Source organism: Embiotoca jacksoni, unplaced genomic scaffold (genome assembly GCF_022577435.1).
Source record: "Embiotoca jacksoni isolate LCO1_2020_lvr unplaced genomic scaffold, fEmbJac1.0.p SCAF_48, whole genome shotgun sequence".
NCBI lineage: Eukaryota > Metazoa > Chordata > Actinopteri > Embiotocidae > Embiotoca > Embiotoca jacksoni.
In genome coordinates, this window is record NW_027185401.1 from 2,415,981 (window position 1) to 2,440,638 (window position 24,658).

The following is a 24,658-nucleotide window of genomic DNA, read 5'->3' on the forward strand; positions in this document are numbered from 1 at the left end:
TATATGTTACAATGGATGGGGGAAAACCCTGGACATGTAAATATGATGAAAATTTTAGAGATAAATGAGAAAAAAACAAAAACACATTTTGGTTAGATGGTGTCTGAGTTTTCAACTGGTTTCTGTCTGCAGGTCAGTAAAACTCTGCCGGAGCAGTTTTAAGCGCAGCGAGTGAACAGTTCAATATACGAGAGGTCAGCGAGGGTCAGCGGCAGGTTTACAGTCTGTGAAACTTCGGATTTCGCAGACGAAGACGTCAACTCGTGACGCCTGGAAGAGAAACCAAAGTGTCTGATTTATAGTGCCTATAAATCTATTTTTAAGTCGGTAAAATGCTATTTTAATAGTTCGGCGTGATCCGACAGATCACGGGTGGGAATTAAAGGCGTTAAGTGTTCAAACTACTAAACTTTCCTCCGTCAGGCGTCAAACATTCATTCGAATTACACAATTAGAAGAAGTTAAAGGGGGATGAAACTCGAACCCACAGACAAACTGAGACACCGGCTCAAAGTGCAGTCGGCCCTCACGAGCCCCCCCACCCCTCCGGAAAAAAAGCTGGAAACCACCGGCGGGTCATCGGCCCCGTTTTGAAGGCAGACGAACTCAGCTGGTGGTTATTTCCTCACTCGGAGCGCCGGAGATGACGGACAGCGGGAGTGTGAGCGAGCGACAAAACAGCCGCCTGACGCCTCCGACCGACCGGCCCGCCGCCTTTCCAAAAAAAAAAAAAAGTCCCCGGCTTCAGTATAAATAGCTTCATGCCGACGGGTCAAATAAGGAAGTTTAGAGCCGAGCCGCCGAGCTAAATCTGTTCGTTTACGCGGATTACGTTTTAATCTGCAACGGTGTAAAGTTCCTCCCCCGCGATAAATGCGGTCGCACAACGAAACACGGCGGAAGGTCGAGTTTGACAGAAGGAAATAAGAAGGACAACGAAAAATGGCAGAATTTCTTATGCGATTTTCGCTTTGACTCGTGAGATAAACTGATTTGAAATGTTGGGGGGGGGGGGGGGGGGGGTCAAAGGTCACTGTGAGCTGAAAAACCTGTTTTCGGGGCCATAACTCAAGAATTCATACACTAACTGTGACAACAAATTTCACACAAACGTCTGGCAGCGTCGCCGGGACGACGGCCGCGCGAGAGCACACAAAGCAAGAGGCCTACACGGACAGACGAAGTCTGAATAAAGAGACGGTGCCTACAACTCCCATCAGGCTTTGCGCCTCACACCTGCGTGAAACACTTGATGGTACCGAGAACACCCCTTTAATCTCCGGGTGGGGGAACCACGCGCCACGATCATGGTGGGTGGGGGAACCACGCGCCACGATCATGGTCTTTCTCTCCGGATAAAATGAAGTCTGTGAACATTTCATCTCCAAAAAGGTCAAAGGTCAACTTGCAGAAGCCTTTTTCTGGCCATTATTCGACACCAGAAGAGGAGGAAGAGGAGGAAGAGGAGGAAGAGGAGGAAGAGCCGTCGGGTGAATTCGTAGCGCTCTTTGCCGCAACATCCCTATTAAAAGCATCATCTGTTGTCACGGTTACAACTAAACCTCAGAAGAAAATAAATTGATCTCCTTTTAAAAACGGCGTATAAACAGTGAGACGTCGAGGAGAACAGAACAGAACGCTCCAGGAGAACATTACGCAACACAAAAGCGAGAAGCGAAGAATGAAAACAGATTCTCAGATTTCTAGTTGTGAAGCAACAATCGGCCGCAGAGAGAGCGAGGAAACGTGGAAACACAAACACACCGAGGAGGAGGAGGAGGAGGAGGAGGAGGAGGAGGAGGAGGAGGAGGACGGACGGAAAGAAGTCTTCCAGCTGCCGGTCGGTCGGGCCAAAACGGAGAGCTGCTGCTGCTGCTGCTGCTGCGGTGGGAAATCTGGGGGTGTCCGCCTAGCAACATGTCGCAACACTTGGCAGGCGTCAAACCTGCAACCTGACCGTCGGGAGCAGAAAAAAACAAAAAACAAAAAACCCAAAAGGCTACAAACACGCTTGAGCTGTTCCAGAGACGCCCGAAACGAAGTGACGGGTCTAAATAATCATTCCGGTCGGGTCGAGTCGAGGAAAAGAAACATCGGTATTACCGTTGCCTCTTTTTGCTTCAGCGACGGCAGCCCGTCTGGCGTCAACATGCAAACTACGTCACCGAAATATACAAATAAATAATCACGAGAACCTCGAACGCCCGACTCTCCGATGATTCGCGTCGGATTGATTTAGTTCGTTTCGGCGCCGCTGCTTTTTTTTTTTTTTTTTCCGCCGTCACGAAAAACATCTCGTGACTCCAAAACGAGCTTGAAATCAGATTTTCTCCTCCCGTCACGCTTCTCGAAATAAAACCTTCCAGAAAAACATCTCGACGTTCTCACACCAACATCACAGAAAAACCCCAAACCGACCAATCGCAGAAGTCGTCGTCTCCAAAACTGAGCGTCTTTTTTTTAAAAATTTTAACGTAAACAAAGATGAAAACATCGGGTGCGTTACCGGATCCTCGCGGGTTTTTTTTGTTTTTGTTTTTGTTTGTAAATCTGGATTTTTTTTTTTTTTTTTTAGGGGACTATAATCGCGCCGACTCACCTGCAGCACGGGGCTGAGGTCGAAGTTGTAGGCGCTGGGTCGCCCCTCCAGCGTGGAGAAGGCCACGTTTCCGCCGGTGAGCGGCGAGATGTCGCTGAAGTCGTCGGTGCAGAGCGCCTGCTGCTCGTCCTCGCCGGTGCGGATGAAGCCGAGGCCCGCCTTCTGGTACGTCTTCTCGCAGGAGCCGCTGTAGTACTGGTACGGCGTCCAGGCGCCGCCTTCCCTCGTCCGCTTGTAGATGGCGAAGCTCTCCGGCCGGCTGGTGTGGAACTTGAGCCGCACGTAGGTGATGTCGAAGGCCTTACCTGAGGAGGGGGGAGGAGGGGGGAGGAGGGGGTGGGGGGAGGGGGGGGGAGGGGAGGAGGATTATATATGTCAATATATGTGTTTTATCAAACATGGCTGTTGCACACACTTCTGTTCTTTATAAGCGTAGAAGAGAAAGTGGAGAAGATTTTCGGGGCAAGAAAATAAAGCGAACAAGAAACCGTCTGGTGGGTTTTTGTTTTTTGTGCATTCTGTTATATATCTTATATATATCTTATATATATATATATATATAAGATATATATAAGGTATTTCTTAACGCTGGCTGAAAGGTGAGTTTTTTTTTTCTCCCCCCCCCCTTTAAGAAATATCACAACTTCGCCGACGCTCGCGTGCCGATGATCACGTTCCAGCGTCACCCTCGCGTGCCGCGCCGCGATCGTGCGACGGCGTTACCCGTCGAAACGAAATATAGTCACTGAAGATATCACACTTTTACGTTAGTGCGATCTCCGTTTCCGTGGCAACGCACGGGGTACGACTGCTCGCCTGGGAATACGATCGGTCGTGTCGGTGGACTCGCGGTACGCCAATGTTCACTACTCCGGGGAGTAGGCCGACCCTTAGCAACGACCCCTAGCAACAGAGACGACTTCTAAGTCCGTTTTATTGCTTTCTGGAGATGGTTTCTCAAATTGAGTAAATACAACACACAGAAACACTAAACTGCTTTAGTAGCACAATCCGCGAGTCTCTCCGGGTGGAGGGGGGCGGGGGAGGTTTTGGGGGGGGGGGACACGAGTCCTCTCCTGATGCTTTGGGGTTGGGAAAGCTGAGCAGGAATGTGGAAGTGCAGTCGGAAGAGCGTCCCGGTCCTTTAACTCTTGACACTCGGAGGGGGTGGGGGAGGTGGGGCGGGGGCGGGGGTGCGGGGTGGAGGGGGGGTGGGGGGGGGGGAGAGATGGTCTCGACATATTTGGCGAGTCTGAGCAGGCCGGAGAGAGCCGGGGGACGACTGAATGTTCCAGCATCCGTCAGTCAGCGTGTGAAGGAGCCACCGCCATGTTTTGAGCCGGGGCGGCGGCGGCGGCGTCGTGTGTGTGTGTGTGTGTGTGTGTGTGTGTGTGTGTGTGTGCGTGTGTGTGTGTTACGTCTGTTTGCTCTGCCAAAAGAATCCACTCTGTAAACAGTGTGTTGACAGGGGCCCCCGGGGCCGGCTGGGGGCCCCCCCCTCCGTGTCGACGACGGCAAATAAAGGTGAAGCAGCTGATAGGACTGAAGTTAACAAAAGGCTGCAGTTTATTACAGGAAACAATGAAGCAACTGCAAACACACCGGCTTCCCACCGAGTGTGTGTGTGTGTGTGTGTGTGTGTGTGTGTGTGTGAGGCGGGACTCTGCTGACTTGCGAGGGGCCTCGGCCGACCACATTGAACTTCACAGGTCAGGGTTAACAAGGAGCCGCGAGGGGTTTAACCGCAGGGCGGAGAACGATTTACGGCACCGCCCGAAAAAACTGCCGGCAGAATGAAAGATGAAATCGAAGACGGCCAACGAGCCGCAGCCCGCGACGCTTTCATTTTTACGCCGACGTCATCGTCTGTAAAAACGATTCACTGCTTGTCGTTTCGGACGCAGGTGAAAACATGCGACCCGGAGAAGCGTGAAGGGTTTGAAGATGCCCAAAAAAGAAAATAAAAAAAATCGACACGGTGGTTTAATTTGAACCTGAAATACATCAAATACAGTTTGAATGTTCACCTGTCAAAAACGCCCCCCCCCCTCCTCCCCCTCTCACCACAAAAAAGAAGCTTTATCTTTATGATGTTTTTAATCTGGCGAGTCGCTGCAGGTCTCAGATGCACCCGAAGCGACTGACGATGAGGTTTAGCGAGTCGATCAAAAGTGATTGATCGTCTACTCTCTATTGGTATTTGTGTTTTCCACCGCGCCTGTCAAGGTGCAGGCGTTACCGTAGCGACGCCACATGACTACAAACAGAGACGTCACCTCTCCCCCGTGCGTTTTCCGACATTACCAAATCGAGATCTTCTTAAAATCCATATAACGGGACCAAATAATAATTCAGAGGCAGTTTCCATCTCCGGTCTCTGATACCAGGAACTGAGAGAAACCGCTGACTCCAACTTTACTGTAACAGATGTGACTCAGCTTAAAGTAGGAAATCCCAACAGGAACCCGCTTACAACTTTTCAAAGAGCTTCAAAGTGTCGCACAGCTTCTGTATTTTTAGTTTTTGCGTCCCAGAGAACAAAGGTGCAGCTTTTTACGGCCTAAAAATGGTTAAAAAATAAATAAAAAAATTTTAAAAAAAAGGAAACCCGACTAAAGATAACTTTTTCCAAGAGCTCGAAACCGAACTCAGCTGCGCGAATATAAAAGGATCTTTTGAGAGCAACGGGTTTTTTTTTCTTAAATTTAAATCTGACAGTGAACATCTGGGATCTGAAGCATCTTTTCACTCTGAGACTTTTTTTTTTTTTTTTTTTTTAAACGTCCCCGTGGAGCCTCTCTGACCGAGACATCAAAGTCGCAGCGTGAAGTGTTTCATGAAAGGAGGCGTCCGAGATGTGAAGGACAGCAGCCGGCAGGAACAGACTCCGTCACCGACGTCTCTTTATAAATACTTTTTTTTATTATTATTATTATTATTATTATTAATTTAAACGCCTCCACTTCCTCACAAACAACAAAAAAAAAAGCTTGTGTCGGCGCATCGATCCGGGAAAGAGGGATCCAAGCCATGTGGCCCGAGGAGGCCGAGGCTGGACCAGGAAGTGACGCCGCGGGCCAGACAACAAAGGAGGCGAAATACCTCCGAGCGGGAGGAAGCGAAAGAGGTTGGTAGTTCACCTCCAGAGATGGGAGACTTTGAACCCGAAGGCTTCGCCGATTGCGAACCGATCGTTTCGTTTTGAACCTGAAGCCCCGGAGAGTTTTTTTTTTTCTTTTCTGCCTCTTCTTCCAGAACAATCGGCGTATTGATCCGGCGGGAAGATTTTTTTTATTTTAGTTTTTTTTACAGTCGAGAGCGCAAACAAAGGCCGCGCTGTCCGCACTTTATGTTCTCGTCCCGACCAAGAACAATAACTTGTTAAACAAAATAACTACCGGACTGACGAAGCCGGAAACTTTATTAGCTTTTATCAGCTGTTATCAACAAAAACAAAAAGCTGAAAGGACACAAAACGCACGCGACGTGTTTATGAGATCATTTTCAGCAGATGAAGATCATTTTTTCACTCAAATTTATTTCTATTAAAAGAAAACGTGTCGTTTCTCGAAGAAAAATTGCATTGCGTTCTTCCAAAATAAAAAGCCATTTTGAGTTTTCGGGAGCAACTTGTCGAGCAGTAAAAAGAAATAAAGGAGATAAAAAAAATAAAAAAATTTTTTGAAAGGTTTCAGAAGTCTGAGGACAACTAAGACAACAATCGTTGTATTGAAATCACTCTTCATGCTTCTTCTACGAAAAGAAATTAAAAATGTTCTTGTGTTTTTTATTGTATTGTTAAAGCACTTGATTACTTGATTTCATATCAAAATCAAAGCCTCAGTGTTCACCTATGAATCAAGTTATAGAGCAAACACATGCGGAAGTAGTTTATCATTTGTCAGCACCTTTAGTTCTTTGTCCAAAAGACCACCTGATTAATCAATTAATAAAGTCATAGGAAAAAAAAAAAAATTATCGTAAGTTGGAGTAATATGTGAAAGGTAAGTTTACGCGGAGCCATTTCATTATTTTCACTTTCAGTCAACGTTCCTCTTATTTTATTAACCTGTAATAAGTTTATATCCGACATCGTCACGCAGGAAATTAAGCGAACTAAAAGTACAAAAAGTGCTCGAGGTCCTCTGTTTTTTATTATTATTGTAAACAGGAAACAGCACTTTAATAAAGTCCGGATTAAAAACAAAACAAAAGAGTGAACTGAACCTTTTAAGCCACCGACCAAAAGACCTTAAAGAGCCTTTTCTTTCTCTTCTTTTGTTGCCGCGTCGGCAGATTCAAGAAACTTCCGAACCCAAAACCTCTCCGCTGAGAAACAAACGCCGCCATCGTCAATTAGCTGGTTTTGCTTTAACCCGCCTATTGTGGAGCGCTGACCCCGTCAAGACTCTCCCCCGGGGTGGGGGGGGAGATGGGTGTGGGGGCGGGGGGGGGGGGGGGGCAGAGTCAGGTCCCGACATGAAAAGGGTCTCCAGGCGTTCAGGGGAAGGAGCTTTTCTTTTTTTTCCTCGGGGCTGTTTGGTGGTGGTGGTGGGGGTGGGGGTGGGGGGTGGGGGGGGGGGGGGGATGACACGGTGACAGCAGGAATGATCCGGCTGGAATGTGTTTCCGCCAGGCAGAGTGACGCCGGACGGAGGGACGGAGGGATGGACGGAGGAAGACAAGAGTCCACAGAGAGGCGAGAGGAGAAGAGAGGCTGGGGGAGGTGGAGGGGGTGGGGGGGGTGTTTCCTGGGAGTTTTTTCCTGCCCACATATGGAAGACACGACGACTGACTCGGTGAGCAGAAATGGCCCAGGACGTGGGGGGGGGGGGGTATTTGACTTTTTTTTTTCCCTTCGGGAGGCCGAAGCTCTGCCGAAGTGCCACCGAGCATCGCGCACGACGACCTTCGACCTCGGTCTCCTCTGAATGAACTCGTCAAAAAAAAAAAAAAATTCCAACCGGCAAAAAAAATGTCCCTTTCTTTACTGAAGCAGGAAAACAAAACAAAAGTTCATCTATTTGAATAATTATTACGTTATCGATGAATTTTGCAGATCAATTGAGCGACGAACTGATTGATCGACGCACAACACGCTGCTAATCACAAAATACGACACAAAACGTACCAGATTTGTAGAATATTTGTGTTATTTCAATGTGTTTGATAATCAATAGTTGACTTGACTGATCGGTTAATCGTTTCATCTCAAGATGGAAGTTCGATCTCATGAGAAGGAAAAATATTTCAGTTTTTAAATCGGAAAACAAAAGTTATTATTATAATCAATAATAATATTAAAATGTCATTTCGGGGACATATTCTCTCGTTAAATAGGTGTTCTTTCAAAATAAAATAACCTGGTTATTTTCCAAAGACAAAAAACAAGGAAGTTGATAGTTCAAATAGTCCGACTTGTTTCATCAGAAGCGTCTCTTTATTTTGAGTAGCTTTTACACTTTTAGATCTAAATATTTTGATTAAAAGAAAACGTGACATATTTCCTAAACTGAAGGGTGTTTTTGGAGGAGATGTAAAAAACAATAAATAAATAAGGTGCATCAAAAGGCCTCAGAAAAAAATAGGAAACGCCGAGTGTGAAAGAGGATTTGCTGACTGATCCTCAGTCGGAGAACTGATTTGAATTCATCTGCAGTTTTGGACGGAGGTCAGACGCAGATGTTCGTCGTCCCACACAGCAGAGAAGACGGGAGTTTAACGAGGAGGACGTCCTTGAGGAGGACAGACGGGGGAGGAGGGCGAGGGGGGGGAGGAAGACTCCTCCCGACAGGAAACAAGGAGCTCCGCTGTCCTTCGGGACGTCGAGAGAAAAAAGACGCAGCTGCTCCGCTCGGACAGATTCAAACCGGGAACCTTCGGATCACGGGCGAGAAGTTTGGGGGAAAAAAAAGTGCAGCACAATTATTCCTTCACAAAATAAAAAGCTGTTTAAATGACGAAAAAAAATATGACATTTTTTTTTTTTTTTACAGTGGATTCCTGTGAATCTCTTCCAAGCAATGGAGCAGAGCCTCGGGGTCGGCCTGAGGGTGTGTGGGGGAGGGGGAGGGGGGGGTTACAGTGTTGTGAAGGAGGGGGGTGGGGAGGGGGAGGAGGCGGGGACGCCCCGGGCTCGCAGCACGGTCCAATTAAATGTCCTCCCATGACCTCATCACATTCTTCTCCGGAGGAAGGAACAATGGCCGCTTTGACTTCTGAACGCGTGGGCACGACCGAGCCTCGGCCCCGCAGCCGAACCTCCATCTGCTGGAGGAACCGCGCCCCCCCCCCCCCCTCCCCCCTCCATCTCCTCCTCCCCACCCGACAGCAGAGAGGACGGGCAGCAGGTACCGGGCTAGGGGCAGAGGTCAAAGGTCACACCATCTGGTTATTCGGAAGTCCGACGTAAAACGCGCTGAACAAACAGCGTCAAACGTCTAAAATATTGAAACTCTCCTAATAATCAATGTTGAAAGAGTAAAAAAAAAAAAAAAAAAAAAAAAAAATTTGGATCCATTTTGATGCCGATTTGACCATCAAACACAAAAAATAAAAAATAAAATAAAAAGGTGATTTCGGTGTTGGAGAAGTTGTACGCAGTCAAATCAGAGTGAAGAAAAGTAAAAGTGGCAGATTTTCCCACCAAGCAACAAACTTTGACCCAGAACCAGACGCAGGACGACGTGGGATCCTCCACTGAGCGCGCTCAGTCTCCCGAGCAGGTGCCGAGGTCAAAGGTCAACAGGCAGAAACACCCATCAAATTGGATTGTACTTTGGTTGAAGCGTGTTGAGGACGATGCGGAGGAGGAACACGAGGAATGCAGCGGAGTTTAACCCTTTCCTCCCAGCGGCCGACTGGGACGACCTCCCGTATACCGGCTCAGGTTACTTCCTGTTTACGTACCTAATTGGCCCAATTTGTTACCTAGCAACTAATTTACATGTTATTAAAGTCTTTTACTAGTGAGGGCAAAAAAAAAAAAAATGTACGGGACCCGATTTAATGAAAGTTAAATTCACATCCGTGTTGTTCCACAGCTGGATTTTCACATCTTTAAATGTTGAGCCAGGAGGATCAGCTGTATGATGTCACTTCCTGTCCCGCAGATTCACCTCTGATCCGTTTCTTCCGAGAGGAAATCTGAACTCGTGTACGTTAGCGCGGTCACACGTTCGTGTCCAACCGGCTGCCACACAGAGGAATGTACAGAACCATAAAGGCGTGTTTGTTTTGAACACATGAGCAGCCCTCCGGCTATCAGGCGGGGAGGAGCCGGGCGTTAATACCTGCAGCTGAATTACAGTCTGATCCGACTTATATTTACGCCGCTTTATCTTATCGGTGGAATTCCTTCGGCAGGAATGTCGCATCTTTTCCTTGATTTTAATTTGTTTTTAGTGTTTCTAAGGTTATTTTCTTTCACGTGCAACATCGTCTGTTAACCTGAGGATTATTTTCTCATGTTTGATCAGACAGAACTTTTCTTCAATAGTTGAATTTTGATCATTTCATTAGTTAGAAACTGTTTATTTGATCTGTTTGTGTATTTCTATAATAACTAAAGCTCGGGAGGAGTTGAAGCCGCAGCCGTCTGCCGCCGATATCACCACCACCTCTTCTTCTGCTTGATAAGGAGAGCGAGCGCTCTGATTGGACGAGAGCAGATTAAAACCGTCTACCGTGGACCTGACGGACCCCCCAACTGACCCGCTATCAACTCGACTGCACGACTTTTAGTGTTTCATTTCAAATCAGTTGTAGAGGAATATAGTTTTCTGGAATATCAATAAAAAAAAAAGTGAAAAATTTCAATTAAATGTAAAATAAATATCAACAAAATGTCAGAAAAATGTCCATGTTGTTTTTCACCGTTTCACTTAAGGTTATTAAATTGTTGTTGTTGTTGTTTTTTTATGTCAATATCAGCCCTGTGAAAATCAGAAATGTAATTTTTATTAGTATATTTCACTGTTTAATTCTCTCCTTCTTCGTAACATGATTATACTTTAATCGTGGCAGAAAATGAACTCAAAAAGACAATTCAATTGTAAATCATTACTATTAATCATCAGCGAAAATGCTCTGTACCTAAAGTTTATTGTTTGTCTATAAATTATCCTGCCTCTATCAAAATAAAAGTGATTTCTAACAACATTTAAAAGATCGATTCCAAAAAAAAAAGAACAAAAAAAAAAATGTGTTGATATCAAGATTTTTTATTTGTTTTACTTCCTGATCTCCAAAGTTCTCAGTATCAGTCGGGCTCTAATTATCATATTAACACTTTGTGTGTTTATGTGTGTGTGTGTGTGTGTGTGTGTGTGTGTGTGTGTGTGTGTGTGTGTGTGTGTGTGTCAGCAGGGGAATTTCCAATTAAGTGTTTGGGGAGGGAGGGGTGGGGAGGGCAGCAGGAAGGGAGTGAAGACGGGAGGGAACTTCATTGGGCTTTTATTTTCTTAAAAATTCGTTTGTTTTTTTTGATAGTTTGAATCTGCGAGTTCAGTTAATAAAGTTGCACATTAAGTCGCATTACGAGTTCGTTTTCTTTTAGTCCTGAATTACATCGTTTATTATCTTTGACCGGATTTTATTTAGGTGATTATACTCGGATATAAATAAGGTTTAGTTAGGTTGTTCATTTGAAGGTTTTTATTTTCTTGATACTTAAAAAGAAAAAAAAAAAACTGACTTTCATTCATTTTCTTGATGGATTATCTGGTCATTGAGATCTTTTTCTATAAAAATCAGAGAAGAAACAGTTCGAGGTCTTAAAATGTCTAAAACCCACTAAAGAAAATGAATCCGGGAAGATAAATCCATTATCAAGACAGCTTCGGTTCGTAGCTCTAAAACACAAATCTGAAGACGCCTTTATTATTTTCCTCTAATCGAACGGTTTGATTGGTTGTAAACTTCGTTATATTCATCAAAAAAAAACTTCCAGAAAGCGTCAGCGGGTGAAGTTTGAGTTTTTTCTGGACCGTGAAGGAGAAAGACGAGCTCACAGCCAGAAATAAGCCAGCAGCAGATTTCCATCAGCTCAGAGGAGAAGCTGCGATCTAATCAGAGGACGAACACACACACACACACACACACACACACACACACACACACACACACACACACACACACACTCCCCCACATCAGTGTGTTTGGGGAAGATTTAAAAGCGGAGACCACCAAAGAAGACGAGGTGTCACCACACCGGGACGTCAGGAACAAACAGCAGCGCCTCTCGTTATCAGAGACAAAAGAGTCCCAGCGGGGTGTCGTCACACACACGCACACACGCGCGCACACACACACACACACACACACACACACACACACACACACACACGCACAGAAAGCCTGACGTCACTCAGAGTTTTGTACCAAACACAGAGGAGGATTAAGACGTTCAGCATGTCACGCTCAACTTCATGGAGGAAAGTTGAACCGTCCAGCTACAGAAGCAGGGCTGGATCCACCTCCCCAGGGCCCCCCGGGGCAAACATGAGGCTGGTGGGCCCCCGGCTTGACCCCCAGCAGACACCCAGAAAACAAACCAACCAACCAGCCAGCACCCAAGATTGTTTCATTTGATAATAAAAAGAAAGACAACATCTTATTATAATATTTGTATAAGATGCAAACTAAACATTTTCAATAAGATTATTTGGGGAATAATAATAATATTTTTTTCAATATTGTCCAACATTTTACACAAAAAAAAAAGTCCCTCACTTTATTTAAGAAAATGATTGTCAGATACTTCTATGACCGATCGAACCGTCGACCCAACGACGGCCAATCAGACTCTACGACATGAGCGACGTGAGCCATCAGGAGGCGTTCAGGGAACATCTGTAATTTCCAGCGACAGAAAATACGTTTTAGTTGCGCTCTCCTCCTCTAAATTGAGCCGGCGCACAAACATTTATTAACACATTTGCACAACTCGTCACCACAAGTAAAATTGTCCGCCCGAGGGAAACGCTGACGTCTCTGCGATGTCTCGGCTCTTCCCTCAAGAATTTATTATCAACACCCATCCACACTCGCTGAAATGTTATTTTCATAACCTCGGTTCTGGTATTTCAAACAACCAAATCAAAAGGGGGGAATTTCACTATTGTTCGCACTAATAATGAATAATAAATCACAGGTTATGGCTGCCGGGCCAATACAACTCTGGAGGAGCAACACAGTCCCTCTGCCAGGAGGAGGATTTCATCACGGTCGACATTAGTGGTGCAACTTTACAAAACGTTTGAAATCAATCCAATCAAGTCAACCCAGATGGTCGACCGGCCTCCGAGGTGAACCGTTCTCACATACGAGGTTCCTTCTGGCAGAAAGTTCATCCATTTTTTTATTTTTTTTATTTTATTTTTTACTAAAAGTTCTCATGCAAATTCAAAGTTTTTCCTCTGAAGTCAGATTAAAAGGAGAAGTCATGAAAACAGAGACTGAAATCTGAAACCAGCGGATGGTTTCTATCAGATCTTCAAAAATGAAAAGAGGCTTCGTTAAGACGGCGGACGGAAAAGTGTTGGGTGTCGAACCTTAAACACGAAGATCTGACATTTGTTTAAAGTTGAAACAGAAGAAGAAGAAGAAGAAGAAGAAGAAGCTCAAATGCGACAGAAACGTGTCATTTGGGAGAAACTCCGCGAATGTTCATCTTGCGGGATTAAATGGCAGCAATCAGGAACATCGCGTCCTCCAGAGGAGGAAAGAAAAACATCTGCCCCGAGGTCTTCCAGCAAATAAAAAAATTTTTTTTTTAAAAACCCACATCACTCGGGCGTCTCGCCGACGTCTCGGGTCTCCAAGATGTAAACAAAGCCGAACAATGAGAGAACGTGTCTCAGAGCGCCGGAGGACGCTCAGCTGTTATCCGCTCATCTGAGAAAACACTGCACATCCTGCCGTCTCCGAGTCGAAAGGCTTTAATCTCGGCTTCGCACAATTTATTGTGTTTGACAAACACGCGCCAATTAATTTCATCCATCAGCTCGGCGTTTCTAAAAGAGGACGATTCGTTTCTGAATCTTCTTTCCAAAGAGAAAAAAAAAAAAAAAAAAAAAAAAGGCCCGGCGGCTGCACAGAGATGAAATCGAAGCGAAGATAAAACGGCAACGACGGGGAACAGAAACGGGTTTAATCTCACTTTTTTCTGTCGAGTCATGTCAGGGTCCGAACGATGACGCGCGCAGTCGTAACAGAAAGGAAAAAAGAAAAGGAAAAAAAGACGAGTTTAAAAGAAGCTCGGGAGGGCCAATAATTTTTTTTTTTAAATGACAGGTTTAAAAATAGACAACGAAACTCAAACAGAACCGCAGCGTTGAGGAGGTGCCTTCATGCCACTTAAATCCTTTTACAAACAAGGAGAAGCAGAAGAAAGAGAGTCGAACGAAGTCTTGGTAAATAAACTGCGGTTACGCAACACCCTCCGGAGTCCAAAGGTTTCTACAACTTTACAACGGTTTTTTTTATTTTTTATTATTATTATTATTATTATTATTATATTTTGTTGTTTTTGTCGCGGGTACTGTCACACAAAAACAAGGATATTACAAAAACGGCGTATTTTTTCGGGCGGGGGGGGGGGGGGGGAGGGAACATTATTTCCGAGGTTTCCGAAAAAGGCAACGACCAATCGGATTGCGTGAAAAAAAAAAAGACGTCACATCACTAGCCAATGGCGGCGTGTCGATTGTTTGCTCGTCTAACTTTTTTTTTGTTATTGTTTTTTTTATATATATATAAACACCTGGTCTGCAAAATTCACATCGCTGCCGACACAAAGAAGTTTTGACGCCAAGACCTCAACAGAGGAAGTCAATCTTTCCATCCGGGAGATGAAATAAATAAACATCCACCCGCTGTCACGACGTTTCCACCCCGCCGCGACATCCAACAGAAGTAATATTCTCTTGACGGCAGGGAGCCTCCGACAAAGTCTCCAGTTTCAGTTATTTCAATCTGGAATACAACCATTCAAAACTTCCTGCACCCGCATCCAGAGAGACTTTATTAATAGGCAGGACCAGAATATACGACACAGATACTGAACACTTTTAACTCTTTTAGTAAAGAGGAGCAAAGAGATGAAATGAGAAAATATGATAGTTTCATTCGGAGTCAAAAAAGTTTTCGGGTAGTGGGGCATTTGTTTTATTTACATCTATTTCCATCATCAATTGATCTGTCAGTTGTGTTCTTAATTAGTCGATCAGCTGTTCGGTCTTTTAAAAAGCTGTTTTATATATACATAAAAAAAAAAAAAATTTTTAAATACACAACGAATTGATTATGAGGTGCGAACGAAGGCCCGAGGATCACGTTACAAGCGGCGTATAAATCAGTCGGCACGTCGGCCGCGTAATCATCGTGTTTACCTTCAATCGGCTTTGGAAAAAAAAAAACGAGTCGGGCTTTTTTTAGTTTTTTTTTTAACTCTGTCTCTTTCTCCCCCTCCTCATCCCCCTCCTCATCCCCACCGCCCCCCCGGTAGCAGCAGGGCTAATATTACCCTGCATGCATTTGCTTGTCCCTGTAATGCATCTCTGCACGTTCACAGACTCCACGCCGTCTATAATAATAGAAACACCCCGCCCTCCCCACCCCACATCAGCCCCCCCCCCCTGTCTGCTCTCCCTGGGGCGCTGAATCACTTCCTGGGCAAAAGCAAATCACAGAGTCGGAGTCGGGACCGGGACCCAGAACCCCCCCCTCCCCCATCCCACCCACCCCACCCTCCGATCAGGAGCTGCTTCTCTCCCGAGTCCGGTTTAAAAATTCCCACAGCGTTTTCTCTTCCCACAGGAGAGGAAGCACTTTGTTATGTCAGTTTACAGTCGGGGTCAAAGGTCAGGAGGTCTCCACAGCACAGTTAGCCGCGTCGCGACTGGAGGGTTTTTTTTTTTTTCGGCTGGCTGACCCGAACCAGGGTCCATGCAGGAAATACACGTTTTAAGGAGGTCCTGAATCAGAATAGCAATTAGTACAGTACATCAATTTAACTGATTGATTCAATGAATCATGTCTAAGTGGGGATTTCCTGCCTCTCCAAAGACTTCTTGCTGCTGATCTTTGCGTGTCGGACAGCGTCAGCAAAACAAAGTGAACAAACCAGACCGACACCCCGACTCCCCTTGAACGTCTGTGGTTCCTTTAAAGAAACCACAAAAAAAAAAAAAAAACCCGACGGTGGAATCTGATAGGAGAAATCTTCCCCTCTTTAATCCTCCTCGCAGCTCGTCTCAAGTTCAGCCCCGCAGATCCGATCTCAGGTGTTTAGTCTGAGCCGACATGAGCCCGTCCATTCATCCGAAGTTCACAGGAGCCAAATTATCATTTTAAAGCCCGAGGTAAAGGAGCGTTTCGCTGTTTTGTAACCTAGCGGTCTGAAGGGTTTATGTTTTCACCGCCGTCTTAACGACCACCAATATATTCTCTGCTCGGAGGTCCTCCGGTGGTCAATTCAGTTCATAAATCAGGAGGTCTGATGTCGCGGTTCGAGCTGGAAACTCAAATAAAAAAAAATAAAAAAAAACAATAGGAAAACATTGAGCGAAAAGCAGAAGTTTAAAATCTGACAGCTTCAATAAACTCTCATCGGCGCACCTCCGGTGGGGAAAAACGTCAGCCGAGACGAAGCTGTAATTACAGCCGCAGAAGAAGAACTTGCAACTTCCTGCGACTTTTATCGGCGCGACGATTTGATCCAGATGTCGGCAGGAATACGTCGGAGTTTAATAACAGCCTGTCGCTTGTTCCACGGTTTGGGAGGCGGTATAAAAGAATAAGATCCACGAGAGGGGAAGAAGCCGACGAGCTCGGACACGAACGTTCGCCGGTTCAACTCAGAATACAGAAAAACATCGTGTTGAGATGACTTCAGTTTAAAATGCGACAGTCAAATGTGTTCAAATTTCAAAATGGACAATCCTGAGTAAAATATCCATAATAGAGCTTTATATTCATGACGTCACTAAATAGTTTGCGAGCTGCCGGCATTTGACCGTCGCCATCTTGGGGGGTGGGGGGGATCGGGGGGGAGGGGGGGGGTTTGGAGCCAGAAAGCGACCATATTTGGACGAGCTGCGGAGGAGACGACATAAATTTTTTTATAGGCAGAGGGTGGAAATGCGGTATCTAAGCCCCGCCTCCTGCCCCGCCCCTTCTCCTCCCCCAATACAAAGCTAAGAGTACAACCAGTCAAAGGTGAAAAGTAGCTTATGTAGAAAATAATCAAGTGTACAGCGAGCGTCCCCAAAAAAGTCCATATGGTGGTGGGCGAAGTGCAAGGGGTGTGGTCTCGCGTGTGGGCGGGGCAGGAGGCGGGCCAGATTAGGGCCAATTTAAAACGTTAGTATCAAATCATATTAGTATTAATACCTGTATGTCATTCGGTGTTGTTTTAATATTGTTTTTAAATGTTCCTTTATGTCATTTTGATTTTGACCAAACTCCCACGTGATAATTTGGACTTTTTCTAAGAGCAGCTGAAAAAGAAACGACAACATCCGTCCTCTAACAGCTGCAGATTCTCAGCCGGGGCGAAGAACCGACGTGGCCGCCGCGGTCCGAGGGACAGGACGGGGGACTCGCGCTGTCACGGAGGTCCCGCGGTGACCCTGAACGCACCGCGGGCCTTTTAATTAGCACACAGCAACAAGAATGCAGAGTTTGTACTTCAAAGTGAGGCGTGATGAGTGAACAAACGCAGAGCGGCGGGTTGAACATGAGGAGGCGCGCGTGCATGTGCGTGTGCATGTGTGCGTGTGTGCGTGTGCATGTGTGCGTGTGTGCGTGTGTGTGTGTGTGTGTGTTTGGGGCAGCAGGTAAATAAAGATCCTTCAACTGCGGAAATGTCACTCAAGAGTTTGGAAATTTCCGCATTGGAAATTTTTGATCCACAACTTCAGAGAACAAACTCATGATGGTTTTTAATTAAAAGAAATTAAAAGGAAAGTTTTATGTTTCCAGGAAATCTTTAGTAAATTATCACTTTTTTTTTTCATTTTTTTTTTTCAAATATCTTGAAGGATTTGAAATGAGGCATTCAAGAGATTATCGTCGTGACCAAAAAGTGCAATATCTATCTGAAGATCTCAGAAAGGAAGTGAAGATTGTATCTGCTTTAATCTATCTAATACCAAATAATAATAACTAATACCAAAATAAATCAAAAATATGTACGGGTCAGCAGAAATGTTGTGTTTAGAGAATTCACCTCTAAAAGCACAGAGATGTTCTACTGTTGAAAGAAAATGTACAAATTCCTCGTTTCCATGTTACATCTGAAATGATAGTAAATCAGACTGAATGTCCTCCGCTGTTTTTATTAATAAAGTCTTATCTTATCTTTAGAAAAGCCAACCGGGAAAGATGGGAGGTCATTCTGAGGTTGCTGCGGTTACGGTCACCTCTTCGCCACGATATTTACTGAGGAGTAAAAGTTTGAGTCAAACTAAGTAAAAGATTGAATTGTTTTCTGTCCTCAGACAAAATTTAAAAAGAGACGAAATCCGGTTGAGCTTTAAAAACCAGATAAATGGACCGAAAGAAACAAAGAGTTCAAAATGTCAAAAGACGATCACAAAAATGGCTGAAAACTAAACCAGACAAACGAGAACCTGAAGATGTGCAGAAACAAGGAAGACCCCCCCCCCCTCCATGTTAAAGAAAGAAAAGACAGGCAGGTTTGTGATGTCGGAGGGGCTGAAGAGGAGGAGGATGAGGAGGGGCCTCCCGCCTCTGATCTCCTGATAGGACCTGGCCTCTCTTTGATGGAGGCTGGAGGATTGGGGGGGTGGGGGGTTGTGGGGGTTGTCCCAGACCCACTTCAGCTCTCAGGAAAAGTCTTGAATTCCTGAGATGACTGGGGGTTCAGACCTGAAGGTGACACGCTGAAGAGGAGGAGGAGGAGGAAGAGGAGGAGGAAATGCGTTTGTCAGATTTTTTTAAACTTGATCTGAAGCAGCAGGTTTGTTTCAGGTGACTCTGTGCTGCATTTTTCAGACAGTGAGACATCGCCTCGGGGCTCTGGGATTTTATTAATGGAGCTGAAGTCATCAGACAAAAAAAACAAACTTCCATCAGCAACAAAAAAAAAAAGGACGTCATGAAGTCAGAATGAATCAACTGAGGAGTTTTTAATGAACCCAGTTTACCCAGAACAGAAAACTAAATCTCAGCAGGATGTTCTGAACCAGAGTCCGTGTTATTTTTACACTATTTTAGCAGAGCGGGTTAATTTGACGCACACAAAAAAAAAAAAAAGCTCAAGTTTGACTCCGTGACCGACCGCCCTGCAGGAATGTCACGACGACGTGATGATGAAGTCGTCGTCCGTCCAACAGGAAGAGAAGCTGTTTTGAGAGGGCCGAGTCATTCACGACACCGACACGGTTTATAATTAAAACCCGAGCTTCGTCTTTAAAACTAAAACGGTCGAACAAGAAGTTCGCTTCACGAGGACACGACCAAACTTCATTCGAAATCGGAGGTATTTAACAGCCACCACAGTTTTTCTTGAACCGGTGCAGACAACAGTTCAATAATCGACAAAAAGCAAACGGCTCAAACGCAGCGGCGACTTCCTGCCACAGTAAAACAAACACTTGTGAATAAATTTGACTTTTCTCAGCCGCAGCAGAAACTTTTAGTCAAAGTGGGAGAAATAAAATAAATCCCTTTTTCCTACCAACAACAAGGACGCGAGTCCGTGGAGATCAAATCAGAGACGTGTTGATGTTTACTCTCTGAAATATCTCGACATCGGAGCAGAAACAAACTCCTCCGAGAGCGGCGGACTCTCCGGATGTTCTTTAAGCTGCTCGCTTCACTCCGAGCAGAAAACAAATGTTTTTCCTGTCTTATTTGAAGTCTGAACGAGTCACCTTGACCCCCGGCAGCCTGAGATGTCGGCAGAGAGTCACGTGGCAGCGTCTGGAAAGCTTCAAGGTTACAGAGATATCTGAGGGGCCCTGAACGCCTCGTGCTCGACCTCCCCGAGAGGGCTTCCTGTCCGCGGAGGTCTCCGACTGTCGTCTCAAATGCAGGCAGATCTGGGACTGATCTGGGTCACGGGTGAACCTGAACCGGTTCCACGACTTATAAAGAACATTTTTACTGAGAAAGAATCAGTTTAAGAAGTTTAAAACCTGACAATGACCGTAAATGTTACAGATTATAGCTTGAGGGACTTTTTCTAATCAAGTCATGGACTTTGTTCTTCAACCATAAAGACCAAAGGGTACTGGGAACTCCCTGACAGGAACTACCCCACTGCGGAGGTTCCTCAAGAACTAAATACCGTTATGAGCTTTTTTGTGTGTGTGTTTGCGTTCATTGAATATTTTAAATTCTTCACCGAGCCGTCAGACGGCCCTTTCCGACGGTGGATCCTTTAAGTCGCTTTCTAAAGCCACCAGACTCCATTGACAAAAACAGTAATTCTACCAAGCAGGACACAGGAGTGGCGGATCTACTGCTGCCTTATTTTGGTTTGTCTGTTTGTTTTCTCGTGAGACTTTTGGTGAAAGTTCGGATCAAAACCGACTTGTTAAAACCCCACTAAAGTCACACAATAACACACATTAACTAACTAACTAACAGTAGCAGCGGTAGACCTGTGACTCATGTTCTGAGGAGGTAAAATGACTGTTTTTATTAATGGAGTCTGGTGGTTTTCAGTTCTCCCTGAGGAAAAGGGCTGTATGTCGGTAAACCAAATCACCGTACACGTGGTTCCTATTGTACTGGGAAAGTTCTGACCTCGAAGTAGGAGTTAAAAAAAAAAAAAAAAAAACTCACTGCAGGAATGTTCCACAACACTTAGAACCTTTTTAAGGTCAAAATAAAGTTCCAGTTTTCAGCCTCCGTACAGTTCTTTTAAAAAAAAACCTGCTTCTGCAAAAACACTTTCATTTTTTTTGTCCTCGCCATTCTTCATGGTAAATTTTCCATTAAAATGATCCAGTAATAATCCACTGATAATAACGAGATTATCAATGAAAGTATTCTTCCCAGTTAAACCCTCATAAAACCCTTTTTGGACGCAATTCTGAGGCTCTTTTATTGGGAAATATAATGCATGAAGTTTTAAGGGAATTAACCTTTTACAAAAGCCCTTAAAGCAAGAAGAATAAACGTGCCTTTAATAAGACCTTCATTATATGATTAAGAAAGGGTTCCTCCCTGACTGACATCGAACCGTCATCATTAAATAATTAAGGCCCCATACTCCTTGTTTGTCCAGCTTTTAAACGTGAGCCACCTTTAAGACGAGCTGCCAGAAAGCATCACGTGAAAACGTCGTTGCTCGCTTCAGTACCTGAGAGGTTCTTTGAAGTCTGAACGTGGAGGCGAAACGTCCCTGAATTCCTCAAAAGATAAAAAAAAAAGATTACTAAAAAAATATATATATATATATATATATATATATATATATATATATATATATATATATATATATATTTTCCAAGTCTGCAGGACAGATTTAGAGTAAAAAAAATTTAAAAAAAAACAACACACTGATCTGATTTTTAAATAAAACCTGACTCGGGACTCTTGAAATTGGAGCAAGAATGGAAGGAATTTGAGGGGGAATTTAAGGGGTGTTTGGGCGAGTTAAGGGGAAGGTTTCTCTGTCTCTCTCATCAGCTGCAAAGCGTCCTCTGTCGTCCAGCTGTGCAGCTTTCGTAATCTCCCCACATCCCAGTTTCCCACGCCGAGCTCATTCCTGAGACACAAAACAATGAGTCCCGTCCAGATGACCCCCCCCCCCTTCCCCTCCCCACTTCCCCTCCATCCTCAATACTCTCAGATTGGTATAATTTGCAACAGCTGGGAGGAAGAAAAAAAAAAAAAAAAAAAAACAACAACAACAAAAATAACTGGACTTTTCGATTTCAGTTGGGAAACAGTTGTTTTTTTTTCCCACACTGCACTGCTGCGTTTCACCGGTTCAGCTCTTCTGGATCGGACCGACCCGAACCGGGTCCTCGCAGAACCACCGCAGGTTCTCCAGCTGGTCGTCGAAGTGTTTCGATAGTTCCGGTCCAAAGTCGGTCATCAACTTCATGTCTGATAGTTTATCACGTCTGTGTCAAACAACAGCTCAGTAATAATGAAGATGAAGATGAAGATGAAGAAGAAGAAGAAGAAGAAGAAGAAGAAGAAGAAGAAGAAGAAGAAGAAGAAGAAGAAGAAGAAGCCTACTTCCTGAACGTTTCTGCGAAAGGCCTCCCGGTGCCTTTTTTTTTTCCTCCCTCCTTCAGACTGACTCATGAATATTCAGCGCTCTTCACAGAGAGGAATCTGGAGAGTTTGAGCAGCTTTTCTTTACGATAATTAATCCTGAGAACCGTCACCGCCGTCTTTTTGTGGATAAAGTTAATTTGATCAAACTGCGCTGCGGTCGGACACCCGGAGTGTTTTCTGTTAAAGTCTTCAACAAACGATGCAAATAAACATCGTTAAAAAGTATTATAGGAAAATAAATCTGGATTATTTTTCTACCAAACGGCACAAAAAAAAAAAACACTTTTTCTCGATAAAAAAAAAAACCTCCCGATTCTCGACGCTTGTTAAATAAAAAAAATTAAATGAATTAAAGAGAAACTAAAACGAGTCAAAGTTTGGACTCAAAACTTCGACTGTTCCAGACTCCATTCAGAATTTTGTCAATTTTAGACCGACTCATTCGGACTAAGTTCTTCCGCAGCTGCTCGTGTTTAAAGTTTGGCAGAACTTCAGCTGTGTTGGTTAAACACGGATAAATGAATCCCCCCCCCCCCCGCCTCCTCATCCATCTGCAGGTTTTCTTCCTTGTGGGTCTTTCATGTCGCCCTCGGCCTCGAGTCGAGTCGGGACACGTCGCGCTGCATCACTTCAAACGCTGCGAGATCTGAGCTCCACAAACACGTCGGGTTTCCTGAGATTAAGGCTGAACAGACGATCGCAGACTCTAAAACTAAAAGAGAGAGAGAAGAGACTCACGACTTCAGCGGCCGAGAATCGTTTAATAAACGGGAGTCATCGAGTATCAAAACCTGCGGAGTTACGAAGCTGGACTTCAATATTTGATCCAAGACGTTTTCTCTCTGACAGAACCTGACTTTAAGGATCGAACCGCTGAACTCGGCACCAGACTCCATTCAGAATTTAGCAAATTTTAGACTGCATTTCTTTAGATTTTAGTTCTTCTACAACAAGTTTGTGTTTTTGGGCTCGTTTGTGAACCAAAAAAAAATTAAAAAAGGAGTTTTACAGAAAGACGTATTAAATGAAAACTTCTTGCTTTAGTTTAGCGATTATTTTATAGATATTCTATAACCGATTATTGTTTTTTTGGTCTATAAATATCAGAAAACGGTGACGAATGCCTGAATAATGTGTGTTGTGTGTGTGTTTGTGTTTCAGAGTTTGACTCTGTGTGTGTGTGTGTGTGTGTGTGTGTGTGTGTGTGTGTGTGTGTGTGTGTGTGTGTGTTTCTGAGCCTACTGTGGATCCCGAGGAAAAAAAGACAAAATATTCGGAGCCGTCTAAACAGGAACAGATCTCGACAGGAAACAACCTCTTCAAGCTGCAAACAAGAAACTCAACGAGCCTTCAAAAAGTTCAACAAACAAGTCGATCAACAGCCGAAAACTGAAACTCGAGGGGGACTTCGCCGGCAGACATTCACCCGGGTCCAATCTCACTACGAGTTCAAAGTTAATTGATAAAAAAAAAAAAATGAGCCCAACATCTTCAGATGCTCAGTCGACCAAAAACCTGAAAACATTTTCAATTCACGATGATATAAAACAAGGCAGAAGCAGAAAATCAGTTCTCCTGAAAGTAAGTTTTGGCTTCACTCTCGTAAACAGGAGTCTCAGAAGACGCTGAAAGTTTGCTTCTGAATTACAATCTTCAGATTTTTGGCAATTTAAGGGGAAAGTTAAGAAAAACTTGACTTGCAGTCCTAAGCGGCTGATTCTTCAGTTGTTGCTCCTCTTAATTCTCTAATAGACATTTTAGAAAAATCTATAGCCACTTTAGGATAATCTAGTCCAGGTTTGAGCTCTCTGAATAAAGTGGTTTTACATCTAGACCAGGGGTGTCAAACATACGGCCCGCGGGCCGGATCTGGCCCGCCAGGGGGTCCAGCTCGGCCCGCCGGATGACTTTGCTAAGTGTGAAAATTACAGAAAGACATAAATTGCATTTCTATGAGAAAATGGAGGTTTATGAGTACAAACGTTTTGTTATTTGTTTTTTTTTAATCGATCCAGTAATTGCTTCAAAAACAGCGTAAATGGGCTGATGTCTGAGTTTTTGGTCTTTATGTTTCTAGTTTATTGTAGAAAGACCTTAAAACAGGGTTTATCATCCAAAAACCTTCACCAATGATTTAAACAAAGAGAAATATTGTCGTTATGTATGCGTTATTGTGCTATGATTTTACTGGTCTGGCCCACTTGAGATCAAAGTGGGCAGTATGTGGCCCCTTAACTAAAATGAGTTTGACACCCCTGATCTAGACCCTATTAGTGGTCGGAAAAAGCAGTGAAATGTCCCTTTAAGGCGTTTTAACAGGTAGAATAAAGGTTTCACAAATTTAAAAAGTGGTGTTATCGCAATTGTTGGTCAGGTTTCCCCTTAAGTACGAAAACGGAAGTGAACTTCAGCTGGCGGCCAATCAGACCGCTCGCATCACTTCCCGTTTCCACCTCGGACGACAGGTGGCTTTAAAAAAAAAAAAAAGACAGAACGAAGTCAGATTTTGCGTCGGGGCGGGTCGGGGCGGGGGCGGCGTGTAATTAACTGCATTTCCATGTGAAAAAACCCGAGGACTAAATCGGAGCTCGGCACCTGAGGCCACGGAGACGGCAGCTCGGCTCCAACCAGCAGCATGACCGAACCCCTCAGGAATGTCAAGCACTGTTAAAAACAGTGGAGCTGCTGCTGCTGCTGCTGCTGCTGCTGCCGGGAGGCCTCCGGCTTCAGAAATAGACAGGTATTTTTAAAAGAGCCGAGTCGCCGGCTCCGGGAAAACTAAGAAAGGCCTCT

The 24,658-nt window shown here is 44.6% G+C and overlaps 1 protein-coding gene and 1 long non-coding RNA gene across 4 annotated transcripts in view; one reads left to right on the forward strand and one right to left on the reverse strand.

The window, feature by feature from the left end:
* The window catches only part of lamc1 (laminin, gamma 1), a 54,548-nt gene that overhangs the window by 27,545 nt on the left and 2,345 nt on the right, over positions 1 to 24,658 (reverse strand). For both annotated transcript variants that reach the window (XM_069170194.1, XM_069170193.1), the window contains exon 2: positions 2,600 to 2,904. In XM_069170194.1, the coding sequence (XP_069026295.1) occupies positions 2,600 to 2,904 (305 nt within the window). The remainder of the gene's footprint in view (positions 1 to 2,599; positions 2,905 to 24,658) is intronic.
* LOC138210857 (uncharacterized) lies at positions 1,825 to 10,722 on the forward strand. Of its 2 annotated transcripts, XR_011179289.1 has the most exons (4): positions 1,825 to 2,096; positions 2,576 to 2,764; positions 8,259 to 8,513; positions 8,596 to 8,641. It is a non-coding gene; the product is annotated as an uncharacterized lncRNA (long non-coding RNA). The 2 variants fall into 2 exon arrangements; XR_011179290.1 differs by lacking the exons at positions 8,259 to 8,513; positions 8,596 to 8,641 and adding an exon at positions 10,170 to 10,722.